Here is a 23,036-nt window from a genome sequence, read left to right as displayed (position 1 = left end):
AAGTCAACGATGAAATGTTTCATGTGGGTTATAATATTCTACATGTACCAGCTGCTTAGTCGCCCTTCTCTTTGATTAATTTTTAAAATAGTTGTAAAAAATGACTCTCATTGTAATCCACCATGCCTTGGCTCGGACTTCTCCCATTACTTAAGTTTCCGTGCTGCCTCAGCTCCCCCATCTCCAGTGAAGTGTGTGTGCATGTGCCAGCATATGGTCACTGCCACTCAAAGAGAGAGCAGGAGGCCACGAGTGCTGCGCCTCCACCCGTCTTTCATTACCTTTCTTTCTCACCGGCTCTGACCCCCTCCTCTCTCCCCAACAGCTATGCTGGCCAGCTGGCTCCCGCTCGAGTGTCGCTTTCCCGGCTCAGGAGGAGCCAACGAGTACACGAGGGCTTTTTTGTTGTTGTGTGGGACTTTGTGCGTGTGAGATGGTGTTTTACTGGAAGGGAAAGAGCTCCAGGGAGCTTGTTCAGCCTGTGCCATAACCCACTGATAGCAGCGAGGCATGGTGCTTCATCGGACCATCCAGGCAGCTCGAGCGGGAGATCTCGCAGCCCTGAAGGAGCTCGCCTCTTCTGGTCACCTCTCTCCAGGCATCACTGATGCTCAGGGTGCTGGCCCGGTGCACCACGCAGCCAGGTGTGGACGCCTGGACTGCCTGCAGTTCCTGGTGAGCGAGCTTGGGCTGGGTGCTGATCCCCGGGCCTCGAACAAGGCCACACCAGCACATGATGCTGCAGCTACTGGCAACATCCGGGAGCTGCAGTGGCTTGTGCAAGAAGGAGGCTGCAACATTGAGGTAAATATATCCACTCATAGGAATCTTGGCACAAAAAGTTAGAGAGTGAAACCCATCCTGAGAACTTAAGGAATTAACTTGACTTCCACTGGCTTGAGTACATTTATTAATGTATTCCTTTCGCAGGTAGTTACACCTGTAAAGGCTAAACCAAGAAGTAATTGTTAGAAAATTCTTTTTTTTTAAACTGCAGTGTTTATTGAACCTTTTGATAAATTACATTTATTAAAAGTTTTTTGGGGGAAAATCACAGTGATGATGTAGAGTTCTCAAAAACTCACTTGGCATTACAGAGTTATGATAAATTAACAAATTATTACATTGTAAATGATTAAAACACAATTTAAAGAGATATCAGCTGAAGTGGAATAAGGGCCGGACTGTACTAGTGTGTAATACCAATTTTTACCACAAGATAGTGGAAGTATGTCATTCGAACCTTTATTTTAGTAGGTAAGTCACTAAGTCACTTCCTGCAAAGGAAAGGAAAGGAAACCTCCTGATAAATTAAGAATAAGGCTAAAAAGAAGTGTCAGAAGTTAAAAGAATAGCAGCAAAGATGCAGAAACTGATAAAAATAAATAAATAACAGCCATTGGAAAAACAAACTCTGCCCCCTGGTGGTGAAAGTTTTAGTTAAATTCTGTAAAAGGCGATTGCAAAATGTGAGAAATACATCATCATCTTATTCATTAAAGATTTGAGAGTTCTGTTTTTCAGGTATTTCAGTAAGCTAAATGTTTTCAGTATTCCACTATTCCAAATTTCAGATTTTGTTTAAAACAAACGTGAAAGTAACAAAGGATGAAAAAGAACTATGATGATTTAATTGTTAGTTGTTGTTTTTTAAAGTATTACATGGTCATCAATTCATCTAAAATTTGGTTAAATGTATTTTAGAAGACGTAACATACAAGGATAGTCTGAAGGCAATAACTGAAAACTATAATTAATGGAATTAGAAGACTTTAGAATATCTGTTATATGCAAAAGAAGCAGAATAGGAATAATAAACACACATTAAAAACATACTCTTAATGACTCCACTTGGTTATTTTAGCTATTAAAATCATTTTGTTCCTTGAGGGTCGAAAAATAAAGGAAAAAAAGTAATAACAGTAACAGCATAGGGAAAGGAATTAATTACAGTAGTTAAAGTAGTTTAAAAAATTCTCTAAAAGCTTAAACCTATTCTGATGTATTACTGACTGATTACATCATATGGTTTTGACTTAGCTGACATCCATTATGGTAATGTATCACATGTCCAGTAATTATGCCCAGATGGTTGCAGGAAGTATAACAGAGTAGAAGCAGAGTAAAGTTTATTTACATTGTTTTTCAAAACTGAATGTGCAAGATCAGATTTTTAAGCTTCTATTTTACTTACTGATTATCGGAAATCTCTTAGATAAGAATCTCTCCTGCAGCTTTTCGTATAAAAAACAGAAAGCATTTACGGTTCAGTCTAAGGAGCTCGGAAAGTAAGGGACTTAGGCTACTATGACCTGAATGACTGAGAACCTGTGCACACACAATTACTCTTTACTTGTTTTATGTTACTTCATTTTTTTTAATCTGTTGCTAAAATGATAATCAAAAATCATTTACCTCCCCTGAGCCTGTAGAGGAGCAGGTTTTCAGTTTTGTCCACATCAGATCTCTGCGAATGTTTCCAGGATAGAGATGCTGCCGGTGCCACGGCCCTTCACCTCGCGGCTCGGTTCAGTTGTGTGGAGGTCATTAAGTGGCTGCTTTCTGTTGGCGGTGTGGCCAAGGTGGAGACAAACTGTGGAGCTGTGCCTGCTCACTACGCCGCAGCCAACGGGGACCTCACCTGTCTGAAACTGCTCATTCAGGAAGCACCTGGGTGAGTTCACAGCCCTAATTTCACTTCCTAATATTACAGGCTCTGTTTGCCTGCCTGAGGATGTTTGTACAAAGATAATCATCTGCATCCACACTTTTCAAAGCCATCCAGTGGGCCGAATTGGACCCTCTTACTAGATTAATATTAACTGACTTTGCGTTTCCATTTTTCCATTTGTTTTTAGTAAGTAAGTTTAGTAAGTATTTTGTTTTTGGAAGTATGTGCAAAGAGTTGCAAGTTTGTGAAACTTCAAGTAGCGCTGTTAGGAAGAAACTTAAAATGTTAAAAATTTAAAAGTTAGAAATGTTATACTTTAGAATAATTTTTGATGATACTTCTGATCTGCTTTATTTTCCATGGCACTATAGTAACTGACGGACCCAAACAAAGCATAATAGCACCTGAGCCGCTGCTATTGGAAGTTCTTAAGCACTGATTAAGTGCAAGTTTAAAAAGTGGTGTTTCAGACTCATTCTTCTATCAGGCAGGTATTAAATTTAGAAACTTTTGCTCTTTTAAAGCATTGAAAACACTACTTCTCTTTGCCACTGAGCGATCACCACAGATCTATAAGCATACCATCCACATAAAACGAGATTAGCGGTTATACGATTGCCAGAGACCGTGGAACAACAGTCATAAAGTGAGCGAGTCCTAAGTTAAACGTTTTTCAGTTTTGAGTGATGCAGCTTCCAGTGGAAGTGAAGGATAACGCTGATTGACATGTGACAGCGTTGGTTACCTTTACAACTAGAGCTTAAACTGTCCAGCATTGACCAACTGTTAACTACACAGCAACTACACAGCAATGCATGAAGGATTTTCTTTATGCACAGAACTACCCATAAGGAGTCCTAACAGCACTTGGGTACAGAGCCTAAAAAAGGCGGGCGTTAGCTTGGATCATGCCTCCATTAGGAAGATAAAGTATTTGTAGACATTATGAGCAACTAATCTCAATCCGTCAAACATTTCATTTCAGTTTGTAAAGTTTCTTCTTTTTTGTCCTTAGCAGTGAAGTTATATTTTTCACTGCCCATCCCCATTTATTTAACCTGCATGAAACAACACATGAAGGACACCTTAAGAGCATGCTGGGTAAAGAATCTACAATGAACTTCTTCACGATGTTGTACTTTCAGATGCATGTCCGCAACATCCACAATCACATTATTTAGCAGTCTGCTGTAAGTATAGTTCTCTGAGAACTGCTGTTCTCTTTTCTATAGATAAATTCTCCTCCCTAAAATCGCATCTTTTTTTCACCTCATGATATGTTATCAGTTGAGACCAAGGTAATGGGATAAGACAAAGGTGATTTTAGGTATATTTTTTACTGTTTCACTGCAGCCCTAGATGGCAGATTAGTTCTTTTAAGAACTTACTTTGTAGAGTAGGGCTGGGTATCGTCACTGATTTCTAGAATCGATTCAATTCTGATTCACAAGGTTCCGAATCGATTCGATTCAATTTGATTCAAATCGATTCAATTTGAATCTGGGAAATTTTGCTGCTGGTTCAGTCAATATTGTTTGGAGAGGGATAAAACCTGCAGCTTCAGAATCAGTGCAAAAAGGAGGTAAACACAAAGCGCATACCTGCTGAAACATCAGAATCAGCGAGCTGTCAGCTTTCAGCCGCGACCGTGTCCGTGCCGTCGGGTGAGAAAAGCGACATCTCACTGATTAGTTAGTGCGTCCACGCTTTGTGTTTACGTCTTTGTGCAGAATCCGTGTACCTGCTCTCATTTACTGTTTTAGCTGTTTGGTGGTGGTTGAAATTTTGTGACTTGTAACCTGAGATTCTGGCGTTTCAGGCAAAATAAATTTATAATAAAAAAATCGATTCAGGATTTTAATGAATCGATATCACGTTATCCAAGCTAGAATCGATATAAATCGATAAATCGATAATCAAAAAACAACCCCTATTTAAGAGTGATGTCCCACTTGATCTTACACTGACTCACTTCCAAACCCTTAAAAAAATCTTATCAATAAATATCTGTGTCACCAGAAAACAAAGTAACAGCAAATTACTGGATAAAAAGTATTATTATTATTACTACTATTGCGCTGTTATTTCTCTTCAGCGTAATAAAGTTGGTGCAGAAATTCGTAGTCCCCAGATTATGACTGCAACTGCTGTTGGTCTGGCTTTTCCTCTACTGCCACCATGACACCGACATTTGTTGTCTGCATCCCCACAGAATTATCCTCAAAGGTGCTGGAGGGTCAGTCCAAAACGCTTTGGTGACTTTTCTGCCATCATCTGGTCAAGTTTGATGTTTGTTTGAAGTTCAGGAGATTTTGACCAAGCTCGTGATATTGTCAGCAGCCACTCTTTACCTGCACAGTTTTATCCCTGTTCATACAGATGCTAAAGGACAAAAGGTCAAGTATAGAAAAAAAAGTCTTTACCACTCTAAATGACAAAAATAGAATTACACATGATAACACAGGGAAACAGGTTCTAATACAAAAGTTAGTTCAGTCATCTGCAATTCTTAATGAGCATAACTTTTTCGATTATGGCATGAGGTCACATTTACAGACATCTGAGATGATTAAAGGATGTACGGTATTGGGTTGCGCTCATCAAAAGGAACAAGTAAGTAAACATAAGCACCAGCCCTCACTTCTTCCTCCAATGAAACTTTTCCATCTCCTAAACCCGAGACAGCGGCACAGATAATGGCGCGTGTGGCTCTTCCTGCCTTATACTCTTGTTACAATAGAGTCTGACTGTAATTTGCATGATGCATGGCAGAGTTTAGAGCATCACAAGTAACCATCAGTGACCTGTGAATAATACATGGCTACATGTTGTCCATCACATTCGGCCTGCAGTTGTTAAAGAGCCGTGTGCACACCAGTGGAAACGCTGCTTTGAGGACCAAAAAAGATTTAAATTAAAGAAGAAATTTCCCCTGTGACATAATTTAACATTATTGCTTATATTAGATTTTTGCATAATTTCCACATCGATGTCCAGTGTGATGTGTATCCATAGATACACGCATGGTGTGCTCATTATTTTTGGTGTTATTTTTAATATGTTTTACCCACATTCAGCAACTAAATATTTATTTAATCATTTCCAGAATTAAAAACATACTTCAATTATCTGTGCTTTCATATTTCATTAAGATATTGCTCTGTTAGAACACATCAGACCATGTTGGCCATGAATACCAGATTTTTCTCTCTTTACAAAAACCTTACACATTATAACAATTTCTAACTTAACTACTAACAAAACATTTTTAACAATAGCAACTATAATGAAATAAGCAAACCTATATGTATCTTTGAACTAATTGAAACTGAACTGAAAAGAAAGAAACAATTTAAACCAAATAAAAATAAAAACAGATGAAATTATAAGCCATAAACTCTATTTAACTTGTATGTTTAATGAGAAAATGCTCACAGTTAAAAAAGCTGAAACGGTACAACTCTGATATTTTAGTGGAAAAAGCACTGTAGGTTTTTTCAGGTATTTTATTAATGGATCTGAGTAACTGTGGTAACTCTAACTAATACGATACAACAAAATGATTTGTTAACCGGAACAAAAATTGGAACTAGACTTATAAAAGAGACAAAAATGAACTGTTAAAATAAAAATAAAAAGGATATGTCCTTAGTTTTAATCACTGACAGTGGTTAAATTTGCTATACCAACAAACAAGAGAAGGCTTTGGTGCATATTTTTAAAGAGACTGGTTATTTCCATGGCCTGAAGTGTTGGATCTGTAGTGGAATATCTCTTTTTAACTTCTTAAATCTGCCTGTGCTCATATATTTTTTTAATGGCTAACCTCCATCACCTGTTTGTGCACAGGTGTGTGAACCACCAGACGGCTACCGGTGCTACTCCGCTGTACCTGGCCTGCCAAGAAGGGCACCTGCATGTTGTCGAGTACCTTGTGAAGGACTGCAGGGCTGATGTGCACCTGAGGGCCTATGATGGCATGACCTGCCTGCATGCTGCTGCTCACATGGGCCACCAAACTGTGGCGTTGTGGCTGGTAAGTGAAGAAGCATAAATCTATGAAGCTGTTTTTTACATTTGATGCTTTCTTTGATCCGTATTTAATTAACTCTGAACAGGTGACCTGCACTGATATCAACCTGTCCTGTCAGGACATAGATGGAGCAACTGCTCTGCACTTTGCTGCCAGCAGGGGACACTATTGCATCTTGGAGAAGCTACTACACATGGGTTCAAAGGTCATGAAAGATTACTGGGGAGGGACCCCACTTCATGATGCTGCAGAGAATGGAGAGCTGGAGGTCAGAGCTAACTTTTTTCCACATTTTTTATATCTTATGTTTTGTGTTATGCCTGAATAAACTCAATTGTATTAATAAAACTTGTCTCGTTTGATCTCTCAGTGCTGTAAGATCCTGCTGGCCCATCAAGCCAACCCCTCAGATCAAGATATTGATGGGTTCACAGCAGCAGATTTGGCAGAGTACAACGGACACGCTGAATGTGCCAGATATCTCCGTGCCATGGAGAGAAACGTAAGATGTTTGTCACCTGCAGTATATTTTATTTTGCACGTTTTCCCTTGTTTGTTTCCTCTCTTTGTTTGCCTTGGCATGAAAATCAAAGCTCGAGTACGGTCAAACATCTGGAAGATCTTGGAAGCTCAGTGAATCATTTTCTTAATTTGTAACATGTATTTCATTCAGGTCAAGCCTATCATTCTCCTGAGCTGTTCTCTTCCACTCAACCTGATTACATTGCTCTCAGTTCAAGAGGTCTGAGAAAGTGGAGGATGAAGGCTTTAGGGCATTACAGGAGATGATGGCGTGAGTACTGTGGCGGGGGGGGGGGGGGGGGTATTCTTCTTTCTTTGTTTTCCACAGATGAGTCTGTCAGGCTAGCTCTTTTGGTTCGTGTGGAATGCAGCGCACTCCTCAATGCGATTGATCAATATTTTAGAGCTGACACCTTGTTTTTGCTGGTGTTGCCTGTTCAAGTCAGACGTCACTGCAGGAAGCACTTACCTGCATTAGGGTTAATCAACTCAGAATACTGTGATGTAAGTCATTCCTCCTGACATGCACAGAATCAGGTGATTTTTTTCAAATAACTTTGGCATATTTCATGAAGACAAGAACAATTTGAGTTACTGACTCATAACGTCACATGAGTAGGCTGAAATTTCATAGCTTTTAATTTGCATTCTGTAATTCACAATTCATTTTAATTCAGTTTTATTTATACAGTGCCAAATCACAACAACACTTGCCCCAAGGTTCTTTATATTGTACGGTATGTATATAATATAAATATATAATAACAGAAAGAAAAAAAGAGAAAACTAAACAATTATATGACCCCCTAGGAGCAAGTGCTTTGGTGACAGTGAGAAGGGAAAAAACTCCCTTTTTACAAGAAGAAATTTCCAGCAGAACCAGGCTCAGAGCAGGGTGGCTATCTGCTATGACTGGTTTGGGTGAGGGGAGGAAGACAGGACAAAAACACGCTGTGGAAGAAAGCTTAAGAAGATCCTTTGTAACCTTTACTAAAGCTGTTTCTGTACTGTGGAGAGCTCTGAAACCTGAATGAAAGTTCTCAAATAAGAAAGGACAGAGGATATCCATTTGAAGTGCTGCTTAAACCGAATCCAAATCAATTTTAGACCGACTCTTAAGTGTCAAAAGTGTCTGAAATCGAGATCTCGTCTTCTTCTATAACCAGTTCTGAACATCAGTATGATAGGATCTTATCATAGTTTGAGTAAACTCCACTAGCTGTCGGCCAATAGGATCCATGAATAAGTCAGCGGAGAAGAGCAGCACTCATACATGAAGAGGATGATGATAGGGAAGTAGTGAGGCGTGACTGCCGAGCTCCTCTTAAGAAATAATCCTCCCATGAACAAAGGGAAGCTAATTAGCGCAGGGCTGCTGTGGCGTCCGACACAGCCCGAGCCACCGCCAACTAAGGGCCTATCAGTTACTTCTCTCCAGCGGCTCAGGTGGAGGGCCCGCGGGTGAAAATGCTGAGCCCGTTATGGGATCCACAAGCTTAAGTTTCAGCGTTTTCACCATTCTGATGCCTGGAGCCGGCAACTCTATCCCTTTGTGGAGCTGGAGAGCAGGATGTCATTGGCATCAAACACACATTTGACTGTCAGTCATGTTTTTTTCCAAGAGGCTTGGAAGTGCTATGATTGTCACCTCTGGATGCTGCGTAATGATGGTAGCAGACTGAATGGTATATCGTGTTTCTTGGCACTTTATGAATTGGATACACTAACAGAGACTCAGTGTGAAGTAAAAGGTCATCTGACAGACAACCGACCAAACAGTCACTCGATTTAAATCTTTATAACATTTACAGGATAGAATATGTAATGATTTAAATCCAGCTGTGGCAGAGATAAGGTGTGCAGGTAGACGTGCCTTAATTACATTTCTGGAGGTGTTTTACGTTTGTAACGTAGATCGCGGGTTTCATCGGTTCTTAAGTGTCAGTTGGATAATCTCATTTCCGAGAAGTGACCTGAATGTAGCGGGACAGTGACCGCTGCAGATCTGGACTCGCTGCCATGTTTGGATCACTCACAGCGAGGTCAGACTCGTTCAGCGCTGTCATCTACTCTTCCCTCATCTCGCATCTCAGCAACAGCTGCAATCAAATAAACAGTGTGCGGTGTGAGGTTTACTTCGCACGCACACGCGCGTGCACATACACAGAGCGATCAGGCCAAAGATACTGGTGTTTGAGATTTTTGTTATTTTTAGAAACCTTGGAAAGAGCATTCATCAGTCATCACTTTGGTTTTTAAGACACACGTCTAAAGTTTGACATTTCTTTTGAGAAATAAAACACATGTAATCTAATAACTTTAAAGAGAATTTAATGAATTTTGTTGGGCTCATCACATCACTTTATCCTCTTGCACAACAGAGCTGTGAGTCTGTCCGACTCATAATGTTTGGGTGCAAAATGTGATATTTATTAGGAAACTAGTGCAGAGATATTTTACAGCTCTATAAAATATGGACTATATGGACAAAGTGCTGAACACATTTAACCTACCGGAGCAGCTCAGTCATGGAAGTACATGCAACGAAGCTCCTGGTGCACAGTTTTTGTTCTGATGTTAATGGTCAGAGATAGTTTGGAGCACTGCAGTTACTAAATCTCAAACCTCGCTCTGTGACTCACATGGTCTGACACTTCATGGCTGAACTGCTATGGTTCTTATTTGTAAAGCCAGAGTACATTACCAGGTGCTTCATTTTATACATCAATGGGCTAAAGAGGTGTGGCCCAATACCTTTTGTCAGTATAAAGTGTATCACTCATTATATCCAGTGTATCATGACTTTCTTTTGCTATTATATATCTGGTTTTAGACTGCAAAAAAATTTTGAACCCTGAATTTATTTTTCAGTTTTATGTGCGCTTTCATATACGCTATAAAAGGTGCTGTATGGGACATTTTGCTGGCTAGTTTTGGGTCCACGGGCGCCTTCAGAGCAGTGGTTCTCAAAGTTTGGAGGGCCTGATACCCCTTAGAGAAGGACGGCATCATAGTGCCAGAGTGTAAAATATTGTTGTTTTGTTATATCCCTTTTTTGACTATGAGATCGATATGATTGGTCCGTCACTCCCAACTTCTTTCAGTGTGATTGGTTACTGATGTGAAGGTCTATGTTTTAACTAAGTAGTATCTTTGAACCCAATTTAAAGTGAGAGAAAGAAAAACGCAACATTAAGTAGAAAAAAGGCAAAACCAATTCCAATTAGAAGTTCTATAAACTGCATCAGTTTTATGTCTGTGATGTAAACTTCTATATATGGTGTCGTATTGTGATGACCAAGTTACAGCACATGAAAGGTCGAATTCTTTCCCTACATTTTGATACCATGTTCACCTTCTATTCCTTCTGAGTCAAAATAATTTTCTAATGGAGTCATATCTGTGTTCACGTGTGATACTTTGAAATATAATGAAGCTGTTGTACAGAGGAAAGTCGGCTGAGTCTGAGGGGTTCGGGTGGGAGCATTTTTGATTGATGAATGAGCTCTTCTATTCAATCGTCCCAGGTGGAAAAACAAAATCACCTGATTACCCACACGCATGTCTCTGCTCCAGGTGCTTTGACAAGTCTTCCGCTGATACCTCCCTGCGTGTAACAGCATGACCGCTGGTTTGTCAATGCATTAGTGACATTACCGGCCATCCTATCCGGTCCCTCAATTATTAACAGCATTCTCCGATCAGAGTTTATTGTTTATTACCTGGCGGCCCTTGGCCACTGTTAAGAGACGCTGATGATGGTGTCAAACAAGTGGACGGTGATCTTAAGATAGCACGCCCCAATACCTGGCTGCACAAGTCGGTGTGAGTCATACCACGAAGTGTGCGCCGAGAGAACTGCTCGAGGTCAAGGTCGGTGAGTTTTAGTTTGGTCTGTTTGTCAAAGTGCAATCGTTTTTTTTATTGTGCTCATGTGATTTTGTTTGTGCGTGTAAACTGTATGAGTGGTGATCTTTAATGTTATGTGCTTCTGTCTTTGTTGCTCTGTGCCAGGAACTACAGTTGAAAAGCCTCTGTAGTTAAATTTGGGCACATTTACACGATGGACCCAAGTGGTCGTTAATTAATGAGCATTGTCCCTCACCATATTATAAGCTCTCTTTCTTGTTTTTATACTCGCGCCTTATTTTTCTTTGAGCTGAAGGAAAGTGAGCGGACAGGCTGAGTAATTAATTTTGTGAAATGAATGGAAAGTTTTGTATGTTCCGTTTGAGAGGCCCGAACTGGCAGATGTTTTGGCAGCATTTTGCCTATTTTCTGATCAGTTATAGCCTGTTACGGTTAGGCATGAGTAACGCTCCAGGCTCATGACCTTACTTTATTTTGTCATTGTTGATTTTTGCAAATTGGATGTGTTTTCTTTAATCTTGCAGTTTCCAGACATGTCCAATAGTAGTTACAATATTTCAGCACTAAGTAGACAAATACTTTCAGTTATTACTTTTGTAGCTGCAGCAGATGCAAAAAAAAAAGAAAATGCTGTAGATGTTCCCAAAAACAGTATATCTGTCAGTTGGTAGTCTCGCAAGCATTTACCTCCATGGAGGAAACCTGAGAGTATATTGCCATGTGAGTGGACATGTATTTACACTATAGCGGTCTGTGTATAATGTGCAGCCGCTGTATACATTCCCTGTTGCAATTTATCACTGTGAATATTTCACGTGGAAGCAGGTTGTTTGAATGATTGATTCTAGAGTGCAGAATTACAAGACATGTTTCTTAAACACAAACTGTGTTTCTGAAATAATTAAACTCTCCCGTGGTTCGACCCACAGGGACTGCAGATTACTGGAGCTGCATGTCTGACAATGAGACAGCATTGAGTAGCTGTTTCTTAACTCCCTGGCTCCTAATCTGTAGCGATCAGAGCCTTTGTGGTCTTCGACAAAAAGGAGAGCAGATCCAGGCCAAAAGCAGGGTTAGGCTATCTGAATATGCGTGGCAGTAGTGATGGGGGAGTGATGAAAACCAAATGCTCTCTGGCCACTGCATCTAATTAAACACACACATGCAGGGTTCATCGTAGTTTTTAGGACACTGAACTGTTACGAAAAAGGTCACAAAGGAATCGGGCTCCCCCTTCCCATTTCCCAGCCCGCTTGTTGTTTATCTATTTATGGATTGCACAACTTCTGGGAAGATTATTCCTCCGCCCGAGCTGTGTCACAGCATATTTCGTGTTGCTCGACATCAAAGTGCCGCGTGAGAGGAAATGGCACGGACCACCTCATGGACGTAACGCACAACAGCGTGCAGCAGCATATTAGGCCTGGCTTTGAAGTTTTGGCTACTAATAATGTCCTCTGAGAGGTGAATTTGATATGTATTCTGTATGGAGTGCATTAGGACAATGCAGGTTCATTAAAGGCGACCTAAATGCTTCCATACATCCGACAGCCTGCCTGGAGCGGTGTGAAATGCTGCCACCTATTCAGCCGTGCATGTGCTTGTTTTCTTCTTTGGTTTGGTGCGAGTCTTCAGGCTGTGAAATGTTTCATGTGCTCATTTGTTCATCATAATCAGAAACTTCCTTTTTTATTCTAATTAAAAACCTAGCAGACTTATATCCTTGATAGCCTGTAAAAAACAACAAAAAACAACAACAACAACAACAACAACAACAACAACAACCATATTTAACCTAAAACAATTGACACTTTTGACACTTTCTGGCACAGAACCTGCTCCCATATTGAAATCATCTCGTGTGACTGGTTACACCGCCTGAATCTACATTTTTAATACTTTAAAGGCTCCCAAAACCTGCTGTAATCTGGGATTTCCTGTTTGTGCCTAAACTTGACATATTTACCTGTTAAGTAGTTTGTATTATGGACAAAAGTATTGAGCCACACCTCTTAATCTTTGAATTCAGTCGCATTGCCACAGGTGTATAAAATCAAGCACGCAGCCATCCAATCTGCCTGTACAAACATTTGGATCTTTGTAAAGAGCTCACTGAATTCAAGCATGGTGCTGTAATTGTGCTGAGGCACATAGAGAGTAAAAGTTGCCAGTGCTCTTCTGACTCAATAACTGCAGAGCTCCAGACTTCCAAACCTCCTCTGGCATTAATGTCAGCATAAAAACAGTGTACAAAGAGTTCCTGCAGGGGTAATGGAGGTGATGTAGCATAGGTCCCCAGTACTTTTGTCCAAATAGTGTATGATTTAAGAACAAACTGAAAGAAAAAACACACCTGAAAATCATCTTTTCCCCTATCTACAAATGATGAATGGAAACTGTTGTAAATGTAAGATTTGACTATACTAACAAAGAGAAGAAATTATGTCCTCTCTGTGGTTGGTTTGATGTACTCCTGTAAATTAAGATTAAAGACTACAGTCGTACTTTACACACAACTATCACACAGAAGTAATAACAAAAGCAGTCTGAGACTGCATAGCTTCCCTCCACATCATGGATGAATCGAGTCCCTGGATCCAGTTGGTGTCATTTTGTTGTGAACATCAAGGCCATTTCCCCCAGCTTTTCCTCTTTCAGTTTAAGATATACTTTTATCTATCTTAAAAGTTGAAAAATTACAAAAAAAAGAACCTAAAACAAAATAAAATAATGTCCTTTTTTAACAGTTTTTCCAGTTCAGGGGGCTCGTGTGGCACTGAATCCTATCCCAGCTGTCACTTGGGGAAAAGCAGCCATACATTACATTCATACCTACCTACGGCCAGTTTAGAATCAGCAACCTGACTGAACACGCCTGTCTCCGGACTGTGGGAGGAAGCCAGAATAGAAACAAAGACCCCAAGCAGGCACAGAGAGCCATCTCCATGTAACATAGGTCAACAAATTCAATAAAGCAAAACGAGCACAGCAAATGTGAGGTGAAATTAAGATGGCTCAGTGTACACACAGGGTCAAGTGTAGAAGGACAATCCACACTAAAATGTGTATGTTGGTACGTGTTTGTGAAGATATGATGCAGAAAGTACAATTTTGTCTCATTTCGCAATATTAAAAAAATCCTTGCAAAAATTCCTGGATCGAGATCAACTCCAAAAGTGAATTACTTCTAAGTTGGGCAAAGCTCCATTTCTATTAAACTTCTCATGCAAAAGTTCTGTGTGTAACTTTTTAAGTCAGGCAATCTGAACCAATCACATAACCTCCTTGATGGAGATCTCTTTTCATCTGTTTCTGTGGTGTTCGCTCAAACGAAATCTTACTCCATAATGAGGTCACACGTAACTAGACAAACCAGGCTCGTTGCATGAAAAGCACTTGTGACGTCATGCAACGGCCACCAAACTGCAGTTCAGTGTGATGGTGGGAAACCTGCAGCAGTTCAGGTGAGGTGAAGAGAGAAGTCTCTGAAAATGGATCATCTTACAGCAGGCATGATGTCACCTGATTTAGATGACAGGAAAGATATAACGCAGTAAGCACTTCTTTGATCCTCATCATTTTCTAAGACAAAAATGTGAGTGTTTAAAATAGAACTCTGACTGAGCACGTGCCTTATTTTATTAACATTAACATCAGTCATTTCAAATTAATACTTATCAAACTCCGTATGTATCTCGGTTTTTTAAAAAGTAGGAAAATAATTTCAATCAAAGGCCGCTGTTGTCATTCATGGAGTCTGGGCAGTGGCAGATGTCAAATGGCTGCAAAAGTCAACCTTTTTTAGTTTAAACCTGAGAGTAACATAGCTGAAGAGGTAAATAAAATGTACATAAACAATTGTTTGCTGTAAAGAAGTCAGCATGTGTGTCCAATAGTTGTATTTTCACATGATAGCATCAATAACCAGCATATAGTCCTCCTCTCCTTTTTTATTCAACTCAGTTTCATGCTCACACATGTAAGCATGATTCATAATTACAGGCTCAATACAATGGCCAGCGTACAGCTGCATCCAGCCGAATAGCTACATCGGTTAGCTGGAGACGCTGATTGACTGGTGCTTCCTCTGTGATCAGGGTCAGAACTTTTGGGTCATTTTCAGAGCTGATACTTTATTGCTTAGCTAGAGAGCATCTATGTTTTCCTGTCTTTCACAATTCTTAAAGCATTTTCACTCAATATCTAAGGGCGTTTGCATGGCTCATGGGAGAAAATTATCGTCACGGTGTTTAGCTTTAGTCATTGCTTATAACCAGCAGCATTTATGAGCCATAAATAAGTAAATCAAATACATCAGGAGGGAAGTGCCGAAAACACAGCTGCAGCTCTTTTGGAAGTTTCCCGCTCCTTCCCCCTCTTCTTATCGACAGTAAAGCTGAACAATATTGCTTCACTTGTTTCCTTTTGATGGGAAATTACAACCAAAAGCAGCACAGTGTGCTTTTTGCTTTACTTTTTTTTCATTATTCAGAAACTGTGAGCCGTTTGAAACGACGACAGCTCTGGAAACCATTGCACACACAAAGGAATGGAGGCTTTCCTGAGTCAAAACATGCATTAAACATTTAGGGATTTTAAAATCATGAAAAAGTGTGCTTCAGCTGAAAAGAAATTTGGAGCATATTAAGGCCAGCAAGTTGTAATATTCAGGGTTCATTAGACCTGTAAGTAATGTATAATTCCATTGATAGCACTGTCAAGCTAAAAATCACAAAGGCTTCACAACAAAATGCAAAAAAGTTACCCAAAAGCAAGTTTTAAAACTTTTTAAAAGAAACAGCTGAGTCCACAGATCTCAGGCTCAGACAGAAAGAGGTTCAGAGTCTAGGGGTCACTGTTGCAAAAGCTCTGTCTCCTTTAATTATTAGCTGGCAGGCCGTAATCACCTGATCCTAGGGACCTGCTGGCGATGTATGGATGTAACGGTTATCTGATAACCAGAATCTTAAAATAAATCCTAAAGTCAGTGGAGAACCAGTGCTGCAGAATTAACCATGGTGTGACATGTGAACAGCTAAAACTGCAGAACTGCAGGAGGTAACGGTAACGATGGGTCATTTCAAATCCTAACAATCCAATTGCAATGAAATGAAGGCATGAATAACAATCCCCAATTCAGAGCATAACACAATAGACCTCAACTTGGTAAGCAAGGTAAAAGCTGAAACAGCAGTCACACCAAGCTTCCTGATCCTGATTAGCAAAAGTGGCAAGGGGAACTAGAATTTGCATTACAGTTTTTAATAGAGTCAAAGCACGTATGTAAGATGTGTGACTGGGGCTTAAATGAGATACAAAACTGGATTCCATATATGCAGCAGTGATAAGAAATTTCTTTAACAGTAATCAAAATGTGCTGAAGAGGGAGCAGCAGAAACAATAAAGTCCCCAAACAGGAGCCTTGTGGCACACCATAGGCAAAAGAAGTGAAGAGGACCTGGACTTAGAAACAGCCACAGAAAAGGAGCATTCAGAGAATTTGAAGAAAGATCAGATGTAAATAGTGGAGCAGCACGTTGGCACGGTGGTTAGCACTGTTGCTGCACAGCAAGTGTCTGTGTGGAGTTTGCATGTTCTCCCCCGTGTTTGCGTGGGTTCCCTCCGGGTACTCCGGCTTCCTCCCACCGTCCAAAGACATGCAGCTTGTGGGGATAGGTTAATTGGATAATCCAAATTGCTACTAGGTGTGAATGTGACTGTGAATGGTTGTCGGTCCCTGTGTGTTGGCCCTGCCACAGACTGGTGACCTGTCCAGGGTGTACCCCGCCTCTCGCCCTATGACAGCTGGGATAGGCTCCAGCGACCCCCGCGACCCTGAAAAGGATAAGCGGATGGATGGATGGATGGATCAGATGTAAATAAAACATCTTGCAAATGAGAATCATTTTGTGGTTGTGACATATCTTCCAAGTATGAAATAATTGTACAAAAGCAGCTAAAGGAAGCTGCAGTTCTGTAAGTGCAAGTATAAGGACAAACAAGTATTTGTAAAGTTTGTGCATCATTCTGCTTCCTTGTTGAAGGAACTTGTGTTTTGTTTTTTTAGTAACCCGTATATTGAAGTTTGTAGATTGCCGGTTAATTTTCGATTGTCTTTGGTGTTTGTTGTCTTATTTCTGTTTGTTTGTTTGTTTGTTTGTTTTGCTTTTTTGAATTATGAATAAATTTTAAAAAATCATTTATTCAAACTGAATATAGGAGATGCTTCTTTATTATTCCACGTTTTTTTCCTTTTTTTAATCCTTATTACCTCTTTTTGTCACACTCTGTTTCCACGTTTTCCAAGGTGATTATAATTATAGTGCAGTAAAGTGCAGTAAAGTCTTATTCTAAATATTTTAAATGTTTGCAGGCCTACAGTGTAGATAAGCCCATTGAGGTTCCCACTCCAGCAGAGGAGGTGAAAGTAAAGCCAGCCCTGGTGTTGCCGCACAGCAGGGAAGACTACTACGGGAGCCTGAGTGATACATGCACAGACAGTCACAGCAGTAACTCACACATGGACAGTTTAAAGGTAATCGCAGTTTAGTTTTTATGATGCTTTCTGTTTTTTTTGTGGTTTCTTAGAGCACGCCAGTGAGTCCTTTTATTTGTTTACAATAGCAGCATGAGAATGAGGAGTCTCCACAAGCAAGATGCCCTCAGTCCCTGCTTGCACCTTCTTTACCTTCTGGTTCATCTACACCTGCCCAGCCTCAGAGGACTGCCGTCAGTAGAATAGAGCAGGTTGAAATCACAACATCTGGTGAGAGAAACATCTGTGCAGCTTATTTAATTGCTCTTATTGCAAAGCAAGGCAAAAATTTATTGCACAATTTCATGGTAACAGTGAGTCATTTCAAATATTAATCTGCTTTAAAATGACTGGGAAAATGACTGCTCATGACTTGTACTGCAGTTATTAGATGTTTCAAGCAACCCAAGGCCGCTGGGAGTGAGAGAACTGTCTGTACTGATAAGACAATGTTGCCTGATGCAAACCTCCTGGCTGAAAGAAAACTTCTTGGCGACATGAAGTCCATTAAATCTTTGAAACAGTCAGGAATATCGGGAGTTTTCACTGGACAAGCGGTAAGTATTCTAGGCTTCCTTATTTTAAATATCCTGTCATCAGATTCACTTCCTTTCTTTGGATAAAAAGCTGATAGCTAGAACTCTGCCGCTTCATGTATCTCTGAAGAATAAGATGGTGGTCCTACCTACTGAGGAGGCCAACCTGTCAGACATTGATTATCTGGTGCCCACCCATGATGAGAGAGGCTGTCCCATAGCAGAATGGAAGAGGCAAGTCATGGTGAGACAGCTGCAGGCCAGGCTGCTGGATGAGGAGGATCAGAGGAGAAAGGTAATGTTGTCTGAGAGATGAATTAGGGCACAATTTAGTACTTTTAATCAAGAAGTCATTGTGTACAAATCGGATCTTCAAGGTGCTTTTCATGTAGGACTAAATCAGAGAATTTCGGGAGTAAACCAAGATTGATGTGACTTTTTAGACTAGCAGTTCCAGAGAAAAGGGAAATGAGCCTGATTGCCATTTAATTGTTGGCTTTTAAGTAGAAACAAAAGACTGTAGCCCCAATCCAACCTTTTAAAATTTATCAAACAGTTAGTCGATAACACTTTAGTGTATGTCCTGTATTTAAAAAGTGTCAGTTTTTGCTTCTAATGGTACTTCTAAGCCCTTTTAGATTATACAGAATGCAACTGCATGCAAAACAGTCATTATGTTGTGTGGATCTTTACGTATTAGATTCTTTATAAAATCCTTTGTGTTATAGGTTGGTATAAGTTGTGTTTAATATTTCAGCTTCTGTAACAGGAAGTAACCCAACCGTTGGGTTACACTTGTAGGTACTCGTGCACACACTTTCCCCATTTCTTTTACATTTAAATCCCAAAGGCAAAGGCCTTTCTGGTTTCTTGGAATAGTCATTTAAAAATGAACAAATATTTGGGAAAATATTTGGAGTGTTTCTTGGAAAAGATGGAGCACATAAAATGAATAACTTCATCGACAGACAACTTTGAATTTCCGCCTGCTGGCTGAGCAAAAGAAGCTATCTCCACTTCTGGGTGGAGAAAGCTTTATTTTCTCGCATTAAAGACAAAACGGCTTTTAGTCAAGAAATGACCACCACAATAATCTATAATAATCAACCGTAGTAAGGTCTGCTATTTGAGGTAAAGCCTAATTTAAACAAAACCTCCCCTAAACAAATGGTTACAGTCTAAACATAATGAGAAAAGCAAAAATTGCAGCTCGTTCTTTGTGTTGCTTCTCTAAATCTGCATTACTGAAAATCTGAAAAACACTTGGAAATTCAGTCCCCATTTACTTTTAATTGCTCATAACAAATCACTGAACACATAGCACATTGTGAGTCAAGTCATATTTCTGAGGTTTGGATGAGGTCTGTGTTGCAGTTTTAATGTATCATTACTCTTTTTCTTGCATGCCAAAACCCTCTGAAATGTTTAAAAAATGTAAAAATTACATCCTGCGTGTTTATCTGGTGTTTGCCTCTTCTTTTACAGGAAAACGGGAACAGATTTGCCAAAGTCAGCTGGAGGTACTCCCAAGCCCACAATGCCATCCTGGGGCCCTCTGGTGAGCTGCTGACTGAGGGTGATCTCATCTATCTGGAGCAGCAGATTGCCAACGTCTCCCTGCAGAGGAACTGTGAAGGCTACGAGTTGGAGTTGGCTCGTCTAGCTGAGGAGCTCAGGCACATCCTGCCGGCCCCCATAGTGAACATCACCGTCAACACGCAGTTTGGGAACTTCACAAATCAAGTTCCCTTACCTGTGTGGTGCGGCCGTATCTCGGGGATCGTAAAGAGCATGTCTCTACTCATGACCAACCTGACGGACCAGCCCTACTGCAAGATGCCCAATACAGAGCTTATCACAGTGTTTTCTCAGACGTCAGACAGAAAGAACTCCACTAGGGGACGCAGGGAGATGATCGAGGATGAAATCCATCAGTTTGGAGTGTCTGTGAGGACTCTGAAGTCAAATTTTGAAACGCAGAACTTGTCGTTGTTAGCTGAACCTTCAGAAGCTCACATGTTAACCTCTTCCACACAGTTTGAGGCCCCAGAGTCAGGAAAGCAGGTTAAAGGGCTGAATCCAGCTGCAGAAATAGATCAAAACAGTGACTCTGGTATTGACTATGATACAAATGTTCCTGATGTTCAAGAGACCATTAGTCTTAGAAAGGAGAGGATAGTTGTTCTGTTTTTAGGCCACTGGAAGAAATCTGCTTACACTGTGGCAATGAAGAGCAAGGATGCAGCAGAGAGGAAGATAAGTGGAGGAAACCCAGACATGGGTGACAGATCTGGTCATAGGAGTAGCATCGAGAGTGCTCAGTCAGAGATGATGAATAGTTCCCTGGGACACTTCTTCAAGCAAAGAAGTGCTGTCAACAAGATGCTGGGAAACTGGAGAAATATGATTTCCAGTGTCCCTTCAAGGCAGATAAGAAGGTAGGATGGGGTGACTTTCCCTTCCTATTGAAAACTGAAACTGTTCACATCTTTAAGTAACTTAATCAGAGATTTGCGTGGATGTTTGTGTGTCAGATCATATTGTAATTTTCACCTCACATCAGAATCATGGAGTTAAGAACAATATCTGTTTTCTTTTAATGCATATATGCTGTTCCTCCATAGTAGATGTTTATATATTTACCCAACATGCGAAAGGTCACTGGTTTGAGATCAGGAGGAAACACAAATACCTTTAGGGTTGCGGGTTGCATCGTCAAGATTTGCCAACTCAAATTATCTGTAAATTATCTGTGGTGACCCCTTGTAAATAAGGGATCAGCTGTAAGAAGCTTTATACTGTATAAATGATACACGAGAAGTGTGGTTAACGCTCAAGCAACCAAGCTAATTTAGCAACTAGAATTACAGAGGGGTTCATTATAACCCTATTATACGTTATATAGCAAAGTATAATGGGTGTGTGGGGGGGGGGGGGGGGGGGGGGATTCTGTCTTGGGCAGGCCTGGCAACGAAGCTCGAGAGAGAGAACACCAAATGGCCAGGCATTAGCCTAAGGGGCCAAAGAGGCAAAATGGGCCAGCCTTCTTGTGGGCTCACCAGCTGCAAGAGATACCATAGGGGTTGGGTGCAATGTGCCTGTTGAAACTAGCTCTTGGGACATGGATTGTCAACTCTCTGATGGGAAAGGAGTCTGATACATTGGGGTTTTCCCAGCTGAGCTTGGAGAAGGCGGTCAAACATATCCCTTGGAGGTTCTTCCTTTTTCAGGGTTCTTCAGATTTATGGCCCCATTGCTGGCGATAAGTCTGACTCATTTCCGTTAGGTGTTGGACTTTGCTAGGGATGCCCTTTGACACAATTTTGGAGTGATTCTCCCTGACCTGGAAATGTCTCACTGATTGCCTGGATAAGCTGGAGAAGGTAGCTGGGGAGAGGGTGGTCTGGGGCTTTGGTTCCCATCCCTTCCCCTGTCTCGACTTAAACTAAATTTAAGCCTGAAACCAAATAAAAAATATTTTTCAACATAAATACCAAATATCAGGCTTGGATTCTGCTTTTTTTTTTATTTATAGGACATTTATAGGACAGTAAATCAGAATTAGAATACCTTATTAATCACTAAGCAAATTATGTCAATAAGTGTCTATAAGTTTTGTACCAGTACTCAGAAAATACATTTATATTAATGCTACATAATTACATAATTTTGGGCTTGGTAAACTATGGACATATGGTATCTCCTTGTTCATGCTTGGTGAATGACAGATAGTCAAATACATTGTTGTGTAACCTGCAGTGTTATCAACAGGCTCCAAAGGCAGAAAGCCCTCTACTCGCCAGAGCAGTTCTTACCCCGTCTGGATGGTGTTCCTGTAGAGTATGACAACCTGACCCTAGATCTCTTCATGCTGGGCTACTTTCACATCTTGGAGCTGGACCTGCCAGTCGATGAACGGAAAATGAGGCATCTTCTGTGCTTCGAGGTATTCGACCATGTGGGGAGCTTCCCCTGGGAGATGGTCAGGGACTTTCATAAGGACGTCATTCAGGACATTGAGGCTGGGAACCGTGAGTGGAAGGACGGCTTCGAGGACATTAAAATAAAGTTCTTTGGGAATACCTTGAGTCAGCCTGAATGCGCTACAGAAACAGTAAAACACAGCCTCCCAGAGGTTAGACAGGTCCCTAAAGTCATTGTGCAGACGCCTACGCCAGATGAGGGGACACTCTACACTGGAACTGACATTTCCAGTTTTAGTAATGAAGAAATTTGTAAATATATTGACCGTAGTTTTGCTTTTTGGAAAGAGAAGGAGGCAGAGATTTTTGATTTCGAGTAGTCACTTGTGTCATATTTTTAGATAACATCGGGGCTGGCTATCAAACTAATTAATGAACTAAACATTTCCATCATCAGTTATGAAGTAAAGTTGGCACAGATATCTTAAACCTAATTGTCGGAAGTCTTGTTTACTTAATGTTTCATCGTAAATTTCTTTGTCTGAATTATAATTTTGTTATTTATTTTTACTGTTTATAAAAAATATATATGCTTTTAAGAGTAGAATATTTAGGTACTGTGGTAATAGTATTGAAACTCAGTCAAATAATTGTCAATATCATCAAGTTTCAGACGATACCCAGCCCTGTTAAAAAAGAGTGCTAAAAGTGTTTTTGTTCAGTTCTTTGTTAAGAGAGCATTTTGTGGTAAATATTTGCAACAAAGCCTCAGAGTGATCCATGGTCTGAGAGAAACCAATTCTGACATTCTTACAAATAAATCTTAACAGAGCTCAATTGATTTTCATTGTTTTCATATTCATTTCACTGATCTTATCCTTCATTAAAAATCTTACTTTTTAAATGTTTTTTTCTTGTTTCTGAGACTCATAAAAACATGGACCTG

General features: G+C 40.3%; 1 protein-coding gene across 2 annotated transcripts; it reads left to right on the top strand.

Moving 5' to 3' along the window:
- Positions 1 to 131: 131 nt before the first annotated feature.
- Positions 132 to 22,957, top strand: espnla (espin like a). Of its 2 annotated transcripts, none has more exons than XM_085398168.1 (11): positions 132 to 804; positions 2,484 to 2,674; positions 6,521 to 6,707; positions 6,790 to 6,972; positions 7,075 to 7,206; positions 17,470 to 17,631; positions 17,724 to 17,862; positions 18,016 to 18,188; positions 18,298 to 18,462; positions 19,653 to 20,605; positions 21,939 to 22,957. In XM_085398168.1, exons 1-11 carry the CDS (start codon positions 511 to 513, stop codon positions 22,468 to 22,470), a joined length of 3,111 nt encoding a protein of 1,036 aa, XP_085254294.1. In that variant the 5' UTR covers positions 132 to 510; the 3' UTR covers positions 22,471 to 22,957. The 2 variants fall into 2 exon arrangements, with proteins under 2 accessions (XP_085254294.1, XP_085254293.1); XM_085398167.1 differs by having other exon boundaries at positions 17,721 to 17,862.
- The last annotated feature ends 79 nt before the right edge of the window (positions 22,958 to 23,036 follow it).

Source organism: Rhamphochromis longiceps, linkage group LG23, assembly GCF_057381845.1.
Source record: "Rhamphochromis longiceps isolate RC_006_pf linkage group LG23, R_longiceps_female_GT1.1, whole genome shotgun sequence".
NCBI classification, from domain to species: domain Eukaryota; kingdom Metazoa; phylum Chordata; class Actinopteri; order Cichliformes; family Cichlidae; genus Rhamphochromis; species Rhamphochromis longiceps.
This window is presented reverse-complemented; position numbering and strand designations above follow the sequence as displayed.